The sequence below is a fragment of the Sorex fumeus genome, unplaced genomic scaffold (genome assembly GCF_029834395.1).
Source record: "Sorex fumeus unplaced genomic scaffold, SorFum_2.1 ptg000008l, whole genome shotgun sequence".
In the NCBI taxonomy this organism is placed as follows: Eukaryota; Metazoa; Chordata; class Mammalia; order Eulipotyphla; family Soricidae; genus Sorex; species Sorex fumeus.
In genome coordinates, this window is record NW_026606065.1 from 50,641,595 (window position 1) to 50,654,703 (window position 13,109).

A 13,109-nucleotide genomic window follows, 5' to 3' on the forward strand; every position below is an offset into this window, starting at 1 on the left:
AAATCCTAAATTTTATGAAATTTTTCTGTTAATGTTTCAAGTTTGAATAAACTCACGTTTTATGTGTATTTTGATAAATGAGATATCTATTGGTTTGGGGTTTTTGTTTGGTTTTGGACACATCTCGCTTTGCTCAGGGTTGCTCCTGTCTCTGCACTCAGGAATCACTCCTGAAAGTGCTTAGAAGACAGCATGAGCTGCCAGAGATTGAATTCGGGGTCAGCCACTTGTAAGGCAAACACCTCACTCACTGTAGTATCTCACCAGCCTGTAGTGTTAATTTTATATGTGCAAAAATAAACACTTTAAGTTGGGAAAAATAGGATTATGTAAAAAGTATAGATTATGGAGATCACTCAATAGAGAGGGATATTTATTTAAAGTAGGTGTGAAAGTAATGTAATTAGAGGAATTATGAAGTTAATGTTAGTTCACAAATAGAGTATATTTGTGTGTAGATCTTAGCTCTGGAGGGGGCTGAAGCCATAGCACAGTGGGTAGGACATTTGCCTTGCACGCAGTCAACCCTAGTACGATTCTCAGCATCCTGGGTGGTGCCTTAAGCACCGCCAGGAGTAATTCCTGAGTGCAGAGCCAGGTGTAACCCCTGTGCATTGCCAAGTGTGACCCAAAAACAAAACAAAACAAAAAACAAAAGATCTAGCACTAGATAAAAGCAAATAAGGAATTTCAGTAATTTTCTGAAGTCTGAGGTTTATTTGTGAAGTCTGTTTCTTAAAATCCAGGAAAATTAAAATACTACATTAATAGTTATAAGAATCCAGAATTGATACTGAAAGAAACACTATTCTAAACTATATTCTTGGAAAAATATGCCTGTTTCTCTTCCTCTTATCTCATAAAAGTTGAATTATAGAAAAAATAAAGAAGCTGGTCTGAATAGTTCTGTTTTTCCGAAAATGTTTTCTACGTGAAAACTGATGAACCACTCCAAAAAGTGCAATAATTTCTCTTTTCTTCTTATTAAAAAAAAATACAAGATATACTATACTGGAAAGTACCAGAGTCTTGGAATCAAACAAGGTGGTCCTTCAGCAGGAAAATGGGTTGAGCTGCCCATTACAAAATCTCCAAAGATTGTTCACTTCTCCGTTGGACACGATGGCTCTCATGCCCTTTTAGTTGCAGAAGATGGAAGCATATTCTTCACAGGATCTGCTAGCAAAGGAGAAGATGGAGAGTCCAGTAAGTGACAGGTCACTCAACAGAATTACTGTGTAATAGTTTATTAGCATAATGTGTATCAACTTTAATAATACTCATCTTACTGCTCTAAGAGAGGATTTATATTGTGCATATTTAATGGTCATGGCATACTTTTTCTATTCATTAAAAAACCGAGGATGATTTCATTCTAAAATTTGTGAATTTTGATAATGCCTTATTGGATGCAGGCTTTTCCTCTGAGCTTTTCCTTTCCCCTTTTGCTGGGGGGGAGGGAGAGTGTCCCAAGCAGTGTCCCCACCTGTGATTTCTCAGTGAACTGGATTTATGTTTTTAATTTTTTCCTCAAAGTTTCTTTTTTAAAAAATTTCTCATTTACTAGTGGGATAGTATCTTACGATTAGGCTTGAAGTCAGCATCTCTGTGCTGACATTGTGTGTTAGTAAAAGTTAACTTGCAAAAACGTTTTCTTAAAAGAGACTTGAAAGGTATTATCTTAGAAATTTCAGCAGGTTTTTTTCTGTTAATCACTTAAGGGACATTATTCATTCTTTGAGTATCAGATACAATAGTTGCTGTATATATGTATATGAATCACGCTCTATACAAAATATAATTGTGTTTTAAGTCCCAGAAATGTATGCAGCATAACAGAGTTTTTTTTTGAAACACATTGAAGAACTGGATTGCTTGGGTAAAAAGAAGATTGATATTTCCAATCTTTTCATTTTGGGAACTTAGTTTTTGAAGGCACAGACCACTTGAATGATTCATATTAAAATTTGTCTGCTCTTTCTCTGTGTGTATATTTCCCTTCCTTTTAGATTACTAACTACATTCAGTTTTTTCATACATACTTGCTAGAGGGTGAAATTCCAGAACTGCATATTAAAATCCCAGTTTATTTGAAATTTTCTATATCCCTTGAGAATTACAGTATGCTGCAAAGAAAAGGATCTGACAGTGACCGTTTAATTATTAGGCAACTGGATGAAGTTTGCTTTCAGGTTCCTTTTAATTTTTAGACTAGGAAACCCAGCCCTTTGTGAAAATAAATTAATAAAATAGGAAGAATGGAGAAAGTATATCATGAATGCAAATAATGCTTTCTCCTGACTTTATGTAAAAATAATTATTTTTATTTGCATATAGGTCACAGATGCCTTAAAATAATCCACCCCCTTCTCTCTCTCTCTCTCTCTAAGCTAAGAGCAGACGGCAGTCAAAACCCTATAAACCTAAAAAGATAATTAAGATGGAAGGGAAAATTGTGGTATATACAGCCTGCAATAATGGAAGTAGTTCTGTTATTTCAAAAGATGGAGAGCTATACATGTTTGGAAAAGATGCCATTTACTCTGACAGTTCAAGTAAGTTAAAATGAAACAATTTCAGTTTTATTGAAAGAAAATCTATACTAGACATTGTATATTAAAGATGTGTCTGAAGAATAGCATGTATGGCATGATTTTTCTGTGTTTTTCCTATCTTTCCAAATACAGAAAATTTTTAGTTTCTTCCTATCATATTTCTGACAGTAGTGTCACTCGTCTATTCAGAGCTCTTCATGAGCTTAGCTAGTACAACTGAAGCTGTTACTTTTTATGATCTAAGGGTAAAATAGGAAGTACCATCTTAAGAAAGTGTTATGCTAGTGAATAGTGCGGAATAGTTTCCTGAAGTGTTATATGAAAATGGTACTATTTAAGTAGAAAAAAATGTGAACTTATAAAAATATCTTTATGTATACTGGAAATACTCTTACAGTCCTTTAGGGTTTTGTTTTGCTTTGTTTTTTTTTGGTGGGGGACTGCACGGTTGATGATGCTCAGGGATTACTTCTGGCTTTGTTCTCAGGGATCACTCCTAGTGGGTTCAGATGATCATATGGGTGCTGGGGATCAAATCCAGTCAGTCATAGGCAAGGCGAGTTCCTTACCAGTTGGATATCACTCCAGTCCTGCAGACTTTTAGTTTTATTGTTATTACTACTGAGTAAGGTTAAAATGCTTTAATTTAAACTTGATGCAGGAATAATAAATTACACTTGGGGGCCGGGGGATTGGTTGTGCTCACAGATCACTCTTAGATTTGCTCTGGTGACCACATTTGGTGTTGAGGCACGAACCTAGGTTGACCCTGAATGACATTAGATATGACAAGTGCAGTGACATTTCGGTGTATGAATAAGTGAAGTTCCAAGAACTAGCTATATATTTGACTGTGGAAGGAACACTGTAAATTAGGAAGGATTGAGAAATACTGCTCTGGAAAAATCTCGCAGGTTTCTACAGAATATTATTTCAGAGTATTTTGTGAATATTTTCCTTTCTTTTCCTGAGGCAGGTCAAAGCAATTTAGATGGTCCTTTGTGCTTGGACCAGGAAAACCTGAGAGTTAATGACTCTTCAAGAAATTTTTGAGAGGTGTAATCTATCAGAGTAGACGGTCAGGAGAAACTGACTTAGGCAAATGCCTCAACATAGGTTATCCCATGGCCGAATAATATGTCTTAAGGTTTTGAAGTTTCGTTATGAAATTACAAAACAAGTTTATTGATACCCTCCCATTCTGTGGCTACTTATGTCCCGTTTTGCTGGACTATCTTGCCTCAGAGGTGAAAAGTTCCATGTTAAAGTGTTCCTTTTACTTTAATGGTGGTTTACTTAGATTCAGATAGATTTTATTCATTGTTTCTTGCAAAATTTGTATCTTTCCTCTAGGTTTGGTAACAGATTTGAAGGGCCATTTTGTAACTCAGGTTGCTATGGGCAAAGCTCATACTTGTGTTTTAATGAAGAATGGAGAAGTTTGGACATTTGGTGTAAATAATAAAGGACAGTGTGGGCGAGATACTGGTGCTATGAATCAAGGTGGGAAAGGTAGGTATTGATTGTGTGGCTATTATAACACTTTCCTGTGCATTAGGTTTTTCTTTTTTTTTTTTTTTTTGAAGGGAGACCCCCCCAGCAGTGCTCAGGAAGGAGATCATAGAGCATAGGGAGAAGAACCAGGGTCACCTGCATCCTGCGTACAAAGCATGCATTCCATCTATTGAACAGTCTCCCCTTCCCCTTTTCATCAGTGTTTTATCTTATTGATTGATTGATTGATTGATTTGTGGTGAGCTAGAGGGCCACCTGTTTATGCTCAGGGTGTCTTCCTGGCTTTGCACTCAGCAGGCACTCCTAGAGGTACTCAGAGAACCATATGGGGTGCTGCTGATCTGCTGATTGAACCGGGTTGGCCACAAGAAGGCAAGGGTATAGAATAAAGACCACATCAATGAGAGACTACCCACTGTACCATCTCTCCAACCCAGAACTGATTTTTTATGTTTATGTTTTTTGTTTGTTTCTGGGTCAACCCGGTGGTCCTCAGTCCTCATGGCTTGCTTCTCCTTCCATATTCAGGAATTACTACTGGCAGACTCGGGGGACTACATGGGGTGCAAGGCGAGCATCATACCCACTATGCTATGTCTATCCCTAACCCCCAGAACTGTTTTATTCTAACCAGAAACTTGTTACTCAAAATTTTGTTATCTTGTCCATTGTTTAGCAGTGGCAAACATTAAAGTCACGGTCTGTTCTGTGAATTCATTTCTTCAATAGATATGCAGAATTGTTACAAGTGTAAACAAAAACAAGAATAAAACTGATTAAAATTTAAGAGGTAAAATGAGTAAATAAGAGCTGTGGTTTTCATGATTTAGTAGTAAGATCAACACGAATGATTATTTGATTCTCACTGATGTGGTCTTTATTCTATACCCTTATCACACTGTATGCTCCCTTGCAATGCTATTTCTGCCTCTTTGTGTGGCTAATTATTGTTTCACTTGATTTTAAGCTATGTTAATAAATAGCTCATCATCAGAGTGCTTGCTCATTGCCGAGACCAGAGGTTTGCAAACCAGCTGCTCGGTGGCCACTTCCTGTGTAGTCCTGCACTTTAGAAATGAATTTTGTGTTTCAGAAATGACACTTTGCCATAAGGAATGTCTGAGGTATTAGGCTTTAAGTAATTTAAAAAAAATAAATGAATTATAATACACATAAGTTACAGTTGAGATATAAACAGGATTTTAGGAGATAGAAACTGAATCCGTGGAGAAAGTGGTACTTTCCTACGGAGGTACTTTCTTCCATAGGAAGTGACTTCTTATATGAATTTTGAAAGCTGGATAGATACTTCTTTGCTACATGAAGTAAAGAGAGGTATTTTGACATAGTAAATGAGGTAGAGAACTTCAAAGAAACAAATGGGCAAAGGCTCTAAAGATGTAAAAATAAATAATGTCACTTAAGAAGTAGAGAGAATTTAAATTTAGGTGGAATGCAGTTTGTGTGGAAGAAAGGAGGTTAGAAAAAATTGGAAAACTTGTGACTGACTATATCCTGCTAAATTTTGTTTCTAGGACCTTGAAAACACATAGGAGGTTTGTAAACTGCGATGCTACAGAATATAAAATTTATTTTAAGAAGCTGATTGGTAGTAGTGAAAGAATGTTCTAGAATGGTGGGAACTTTGGAGTAAGAATTTGGGTAGTTGTTGAATGAAATGTTGGCAGTGAAGATGGAAAGCGGGGATTTTCTGCCTCTGTGTTGCAGAAAGTAAATCGAGAATTTCTTAGTCATCCCTAAGTTAAATTCTTTGTTTAGGTTTTAGTATTCCTTTATTGATTTATTTGGAATAGACTGTATGTAAAAAATAATTTTAAAAAAGTATTCTTTAAACTGGGAAATAATAATTACCAGTTTCTTTGACATGGAAATAATCTGTATAGAATAATAAGTTCATCCATTAAATAGGATTTGGAGTTGAAAATATGGCAACAGCAATGGATGAAGACCTGGAAGAAGAACTGGATGAGAAAGATGAGAAGTCCCTGATGTGCCCTCCAGGCATGCATAAGTGGAAGCTGGAGCAGTGCATGGTGTGCACCGTCTGTGGGGACTGCACAGGTTACGGGGCCAGCTGTGTCAGTAGTGGGCGTCCGGACAGAGTCCCTGGAGGGTAAGCATGCGTATTCTGGAGGAAATGCAACAACTGGTAGAAAATGTGCAGAATGCTCACCTTTCGAGGGTATTTGTATTCTTCTCTCATTTCTTCTTTTTTTTTTTTCCCTTTATTTTATTTTATTTTTTTTTACAGTTGTAAATTTACAATTTTTTGTGCTTTGGTTTCAATTATACAATGATCAGATACCCATCCCTCCACCAGTGCCCATTTTCCACCACCATGGAAAATATCCCTCCCACCCCCATCCCCCCATCCCCCCTGTCTCTGTGGCAGGGCAATCCCCTGTGTTCTCTCTCTCCTTTTGGGTGTTGTGGTCTGCAAAAGAGGCATTGTCTTCTCTCATTTCTTAACATGTCATTGGAATAGTTGTAATTTCTGTTGTAATAATTTACCATTTTCATTTAAGCTTGTTTAGCTCTCTTATATTTACTCAAACATTTCAAAATATAAATTTCTTCAATACTTGTAATTATTTTATTCCTTTTATAACATTACTTGAATACCAAAATCTATTTTGGGTGGGGGTGGGGGAGGAGGATGGGAGGTCACACTTGGTGAAACTCAAGGGTTACTCCTGGCTCTGCACTCAGGAATTACTCCTGGCAGTGCTTTTGGGACCACATGGGATGCCGGGGATTGAACCTGGGTCGGCTGCATGCAAAGCAGATTCCCTACCCACTGTACTCGAGCCCCCATATATTAAAATCTGTTCATTTTTATAAAGCACAAATATTTTTTCTAGACTTGTTGAATATCATTTATAGCACAAAATTAAAGATGTATAATCTTCTTTTAAATTCACTGTTTTAGAAATTTTAGGTTCTGTGACTTCCAAATTTTTTTTTAATACCTCGTCTTTTTTTTTGCTGTATCACTTTTTTTCAGGTCATTTTATTGATTGGTTGCTTGATTGGGTTTTAGGGGCACACCCAGCAGGGTTCAGGGGCTGTTCCTGGCTCTGCTCCAGTGCTCAGAACACCCATGTGTGTTTCTACGTGGGTTAATTGGAGTTGACCTACGTGCCTGGCAAACACCTAACCTTTCCCTCATACTATCTCTCTCATCTCCAAATTACTATGACTTGAAAGTTAACATAACGAATTTGGCAGAGTGTAAATTTTCACTAGAATGTTTGGGAGATTATTTTGTTGCCAATATGACAAAATGAGGTAGCCTTTCCCAATAAATTGTGATAGACAGTTATGATAGATCTTTAGTTTATAAGTACACAGAGAAGACAGCTACTCACTGCACCATCTCTGACCCTTCATCTGTTACCTCTTTAGCAGTAGGTGCTTCCCCTCAACCCCCAACTTAAATGAAATCTTAGGCAGCTGCTGCCGCCTTCTTTGTTTGGCAGAGAGCGGTGTGGTTTGCTTGCTTGTTGGCCTACCAACCCATCCAGACACTGAACACTAAGGCTTCAGGGACTTCACTAATTGTGCACGCTTTTGAAGATTTTTTGTTACTTGAGACTTTCAATATGGCAGAAACAATTTTCTGTAAAAATACACCAATGGTGCCTCTTAGGGGTATACTCTTAAAAATGCAAAAAAAAAAAGGTTATAGAATAAAGTTTTAAGGAAAGAGGAGGATGATTTGCTCTTCATTTACTTCTCAGAATCTGTGGTTGTGGTTCTGGAGAATCTGGCTGTGCTGTTTGTGGATGTTGCAAGGCTTGTGCAAGAGAGTTGGATGGTCAAGAGGCAAGACAAAGAGGCATTCTAGATGCAGTCAAAGAGATGATACCTCTAGATCTTCTCTTAGGTAATTTGTTGCACTAAAAAATCTTTTCCTAAATAATTTTTATAGTTTAAAATTTTATATTATGTTGAAAAATTAAGACGACTTACAAGAGTTCTTTTGTAGCTAGACGATGTTATATCTCATTAATTAATTAATTTCATTTTCCCTTTTTTGTTAAAAATCTTGCCATACAAAGAATGTATGTGTTAGTCAATGTTGTATTTAGATTTTATTTTCTTAAGTTTCATAGAGTAGTTTCATCTATTCTATAGCATACTTAGTTTATGTATTTTTATTTTCAAATTTTTGAAAAATCTAGCTGTGCCGGTCCCAGGAGTTAACATTGAAGAACACCTTCAGTTACGACAAGAAGAGAAACGACAACGTGTAATTAGGAGACGCATAATAGATGATAGAACAGGTAAGAGATAGCTGCAGGAAAAAAGATAGAAACTATTTTCTTGCCCTATACTATGACCACTGAAAAGTTTATAGAGTATTCAGACTGATTTGGTAAATAATGACATTGAATTGAGTAATGTTCTAATAGCTTGTGAAAATAATCTGGAAATCTTAAGGGTATTTACAATTTTGCTAGCAACATTTAATTTAGTAGGGAGGTTACGACTTAAGTAACTCATACTTTGAATTGTTCTTCATTAGCCGAGCATAACAAAACTATTTGCAGTACCAGTGTTTTAAAAAAGAAAATTCTAGAATTCTTCTCCAGATTTTGAATTTATCTTTTTGACTATAGCCTACAAATTTAACATATTATTTTGATTTTTTATATTCACTTGTGATCATTATTTTTGGAGAATATTCCCATCCCTCTTTTTTTCCATTTCAGTACATAATTATGCTTTTGTGTTTTTTGGGGAAAAGCTTCTTCTTTTTTTCTTTTGTACAGAGAGGGTAAGTTGATTGCAAAGTGATAGCTTTATCATTTACCATTACCTTACTGTTTGTCAATACTTCTTAACTTAGGGGTAAATTTAGGGGCTGAAGTAGTAGTGCAGCGAGCAGGGTGCTTGCCTTGTACTTGGCCGACCCAGGTTGATCCCCATTATCCTGTATGGTCCCCGGATCACTTCCCTGAGTGATTCCTGAGTGTAAAGCCAGGAGTAACCACTGAGTATCACCAGGTGTGCCCCTCTCAAAGCAAAATGATTATTAAAGGTAATTTATTGAATACTTGACGAACATTAATATGTTTTGCTGAATCTACATTTGCTCAATAAAATCTTTATAGGACTAAGACTGAATATAAAAGAGGTCAGTGATTTATATTCATATATAAGGCAAAATCTTGATTAGAAATATTTCCTTAGATTGTACATTTAAATAATTATTAGAAATGATTGGTATGAGATCTCTATTACCCAAGACACCAGGGGTGGGAAAGATCTGGCTTGTGAGCTGCTTAAGGCCTTGCACAATCATCCGGTCTGCCTCTCGGAAAGATACATATGCTTCTCCTATGCTGCCTGCAGCCTGTCAATATTGGATGGCCTGTGGGTAATGTTATAAATATCCCAATGATTATTGGTAGTAAAAAGCTTCCCCATACCTTCATTGAAGCATTATCACAAGTTTTTTTTTCCCCCTAAAATCTTTTAAATGTAAAATGGAATAAGTACTAAATTGTCATTGTCACTGTCCTCCCGTTGTTCATAGATTTGCTCAAGCGGGCCCAGTAACATCTCCATTGTGAGACTTCTTGTTACTGTGTTTGGTATATCGAAGATGTCACGGGTAGCTTGCCAGGTTTTGCTGTACGGGCGGGATACTCTCATTAGCTTGCTGGGCTCTCCGAGAGGGGCGGAGGAATCAAACCCGGGTCACCTGGGCCAGTTGCGTGCAAGGCAAATGCTCTACCTGCTGTGCTGTCACTTCAGCCTAAATTATACCACAAATAGTAGATACTATTTTTATTAAATGCACATTGCAAAATCATAAGGTTAGAATTTAAGACTTGTTCTTTATAGTGTTGGGATAAGCAGTGTTGATTAACTGATAAATATTTGTGGTTAGTTTGACTCTTATTTACAAGAATCACTGCTTTTAAAGATACTTTAATGAAATTAATATGTTTACTATCATATAAATATGTGGGGAGATTACTTATTAAATGTTTCCTGCAAAGTAGGGTAAATTTTAAATCATGGATCTTTATGAGATGGTGATTACCAGTTTCTCTTGTTTTAATGATAATGGTTTGCTCAATGTTAATTATCAGTGGATCTTTTTTCTGACATTTAAAAAAAATCTTATGGCTCTATTAGGTTGAACCATATGAATTAACTTATAAAACCTACTGTTTCTTATACAGCTCAAGTACAACAAATCCTCATGATGATATTTTGTTACTTGTCTAAATCTATTCATCTTGTTCATCTGTTTCTTTCTTCTGTAGAAATGCCATTCATTGAGGATGGCTTATCAGAAGTAAAAGCACATTGATTAGGCATTTTTTCCCCCAAAGGTCATCACACAATATTCTTTTGTCATCTAGGTTTATCATAGGTCTAGAAAACACAAATTAATTCTATAAAGATTAAAAACTCCACTTAAGTATTTTATAGAGATTGCAATATTATGTCAGCTTTAGCAAGCATAGTCTTATATTCTAGGTAATTGTATTTTTGTAGTAAATCAGTTTTATTTCCAACCATCATATTAAAAGAACTTTAAATTATTGGAAAAAAAAATCTCATCTTGTTTTCCAGTTGAGTTCTTTCTTACATATTTCATTCTTTCATTTTATTAAGCAAAATTTGTACTCTATGTCATTTCCTGATGGGTTAGGGTCTTCATTATGAGCATAAATAATTGCATTTATTGTTTGCATAGTACTGAAATGTTGTTGCTATTAGAACTGTGTTCCTGCTTTTACATAGTTACCTCAGTAACTGCGGAATCTTACAGTTTCAATATGCCAGTATTTCAGTCAACACAGTACATAGTCAAGTCTGCATTTTTGTTTTGGTTCGATTTTTGAAACAAGAATTTTAACCATCCTTTTTTAAAGAAACCTAACTTTAGATTCTTATTCAATTGCTGAAAAATTCTTACAGAGTGTGTTAACCAAAAACCAATATTATGATGTGGTGCTTCTATAATTTTTATAGCCATCAGTGAGCAATTTTATAAGAAAAAAAGGTTTCATAAGAAAATAAAACACAGACTTATATAGATATCTAGATTTGCAATAGAAAAATAATTAGAAAAGTACTCAAATGTGAATAGTAGTTTTTTTTTTGAGGTATGCACTTGTAGTTTATTTTGATTTTGTCCTTTACATATTTTTCTAGCCTTCATTTTATGAACAAAAGTTTATTTTAAAACTTAAACCATTTTGTTAGTTAGTGCTGGAGTGATAGCATAACAGGTAGGGCATTTGCCTTGCATGTGGCCAACCCGGGGTTTGATTCCCAGCATTCCATACAGTCCCCTGAGCTATCGCCAGGAGTAATTCCTGAGTGCAGAGCCAGGAGTAACCCCTGTGCACCGCCAGGTGTGACCCAAAAAGCCAAAAAAAAAAAAAAGTTAAAACTTAAACCGTTTTGTAAAAATATAGACCAGTTTCAAGATACTTGTACTTTATCTTTGCTTTGATAAGAATATTTTTCAATTGTTGGAAGGAATCCCATCCAGGTATTGTGCTTTTCATTATTTTTGGTAGTGGTCTCAAAGATGGCAGCATCTTTTGGACACGGTTAAAATAAGATCCTCACAGCTTACCTCCCACATCAGTGGATTGTTTTTAACAAGCTCTCTAGGTGATTCTTACAGAGCTAAAGAATCCCTTTTCAGGGTAATGATGTTGCAAAGTTGTTCTGTGATTAAATTTCTTCACTGGCTTTATCTGTCTCATAAAACCTGTTTGCCAGGTTTCAAAAAGCTTGTCAGAATTTTAAGACTTAGCTCTTGCTTTACTAATCTTTTCTCAGTTGTTCTCGGGGGCTATTATAATTTAGCTTCTACTATTATGGGAAATAATTTTCTATAGTATGTGGTCTTGAAACCCCCCAAAACAGCGTTATTGCTGCTTTTGGCTAAATGTGTAACTCTTAGTATATTTTCATACTAACACTGGAGATTCGTATACTACCTTGTCAGTAGTATCTATTTACAGATTTTATTTTAATAAAATTTGTGTTAATTTTTAGTGTTTAAGATTATCAAGTTGAGAGATAAAATTTCTCTGAGACTTTCATAGAGAGATAAGTTTCCCTTAGACATCATTAAGTTGAAGTGCTTGGGATTCTGAAGGCTCGAATACTGGCTTCTTCTTCCTCCTCTTCCGCTTCCTCGCTCCTACTTTGCTATACGAATCCCTCCACCAGTGTTACAAGAGTCTACATTTTTTTAATTTTAAGATATAGTAATCTATAATAATTGTAAAACTGGATTATTTACTTTAAATTGGGAGTTGCTACTTTACTACTTAAGGATTATAAGAATTTAGCATGCACAAAAATACATTAATAGATACCAAGTTTAAATTAAATGTTTGCTAATGATAGTGGTGCTATTTCTGGCCTATTTAGTAGATTTTCATTCTCTTTGAATTTGCTTTTTTGTTTCGTCTTTTGACATCATTCTTAGAGTACTGAGATGATGTGATTTGTTATTGTTGCTTGCTTATTTTGTAGTCACACCTGGCTATACCCATGGGGCTCTGTGCTCGGGGATCATTTCTGTTGGGGCTTGGACTCACGCAGTGCCAGGGATCAAACCCAGGTTGGCTGCACGCAAGACTTAGCTACTGTGCTGTCTTTCTGGCCCCTATTTTCTATTTTAACAGCTATGTAACATTTCATAATATGACTATACCACAACCTTTGTTTGGTTGACGGACATTATGTTAAATTTATGGCCATAGATAGTGAAGTTTTTAAGATGTGGTAGAATTTTCTAGAAATAGGATATCTGGGGCAGAGGGTATGTGTGTTTCAAATTTTGACATATTTTTTTTTCTTTATAGTATTGGTTTAGTTGCATCCTCTTTGTTTAAGGCAAGCACCTCTCTGCTATTTCTCTGTCCCCTATTTCTAATTATTTTTTAAATGTTCCAGGAATTAATTTTTCCTGAGTGTTAAATAGTGATTATAATTAACTGTATTAATGCTTTTATAAAATAGTTCTGG

The 13,109-nt window shown here is 35.7% G+C and overlaps 1 protein-coding gene across 1 annotated transcript in view; it reads left to right on the plus strand.

The window, feature by feature from the left end:
• MYCBP2 (MYC binding protein 2) overlaps positions 1-13,109 on the plus strand; it is a 225,675-nt gene that overhangs the window by 43,534 nt on the left and 169,032 nt on the right. Inside the window, exons 12-17 of the mRNA XM_056109890.1 lie at positions 1,002-1,206; positions 2,391-2,555; positions 3,909-4,067; positions 6,000-6,204; positions 7,832-7,977; positions 8,276-8,377. Of these exons, the coding sequence (XP_055965865.1) occupies positions 1,002-1,206; positions 2,391-2,555; positions 3,909-4,067; positions 6,000-6,204; positions 7,832-7,977; positions 8,276-8,377 (982 nt within the window). The remainder of the gene's footprint in view (positions 1-1,001; positions 1,207-2,390; positions 2,556-3,908; positions 4,068-5,999; positions 6,205-7,831; positions 7,978-8,275; positions 8,378-13,109) is intronic.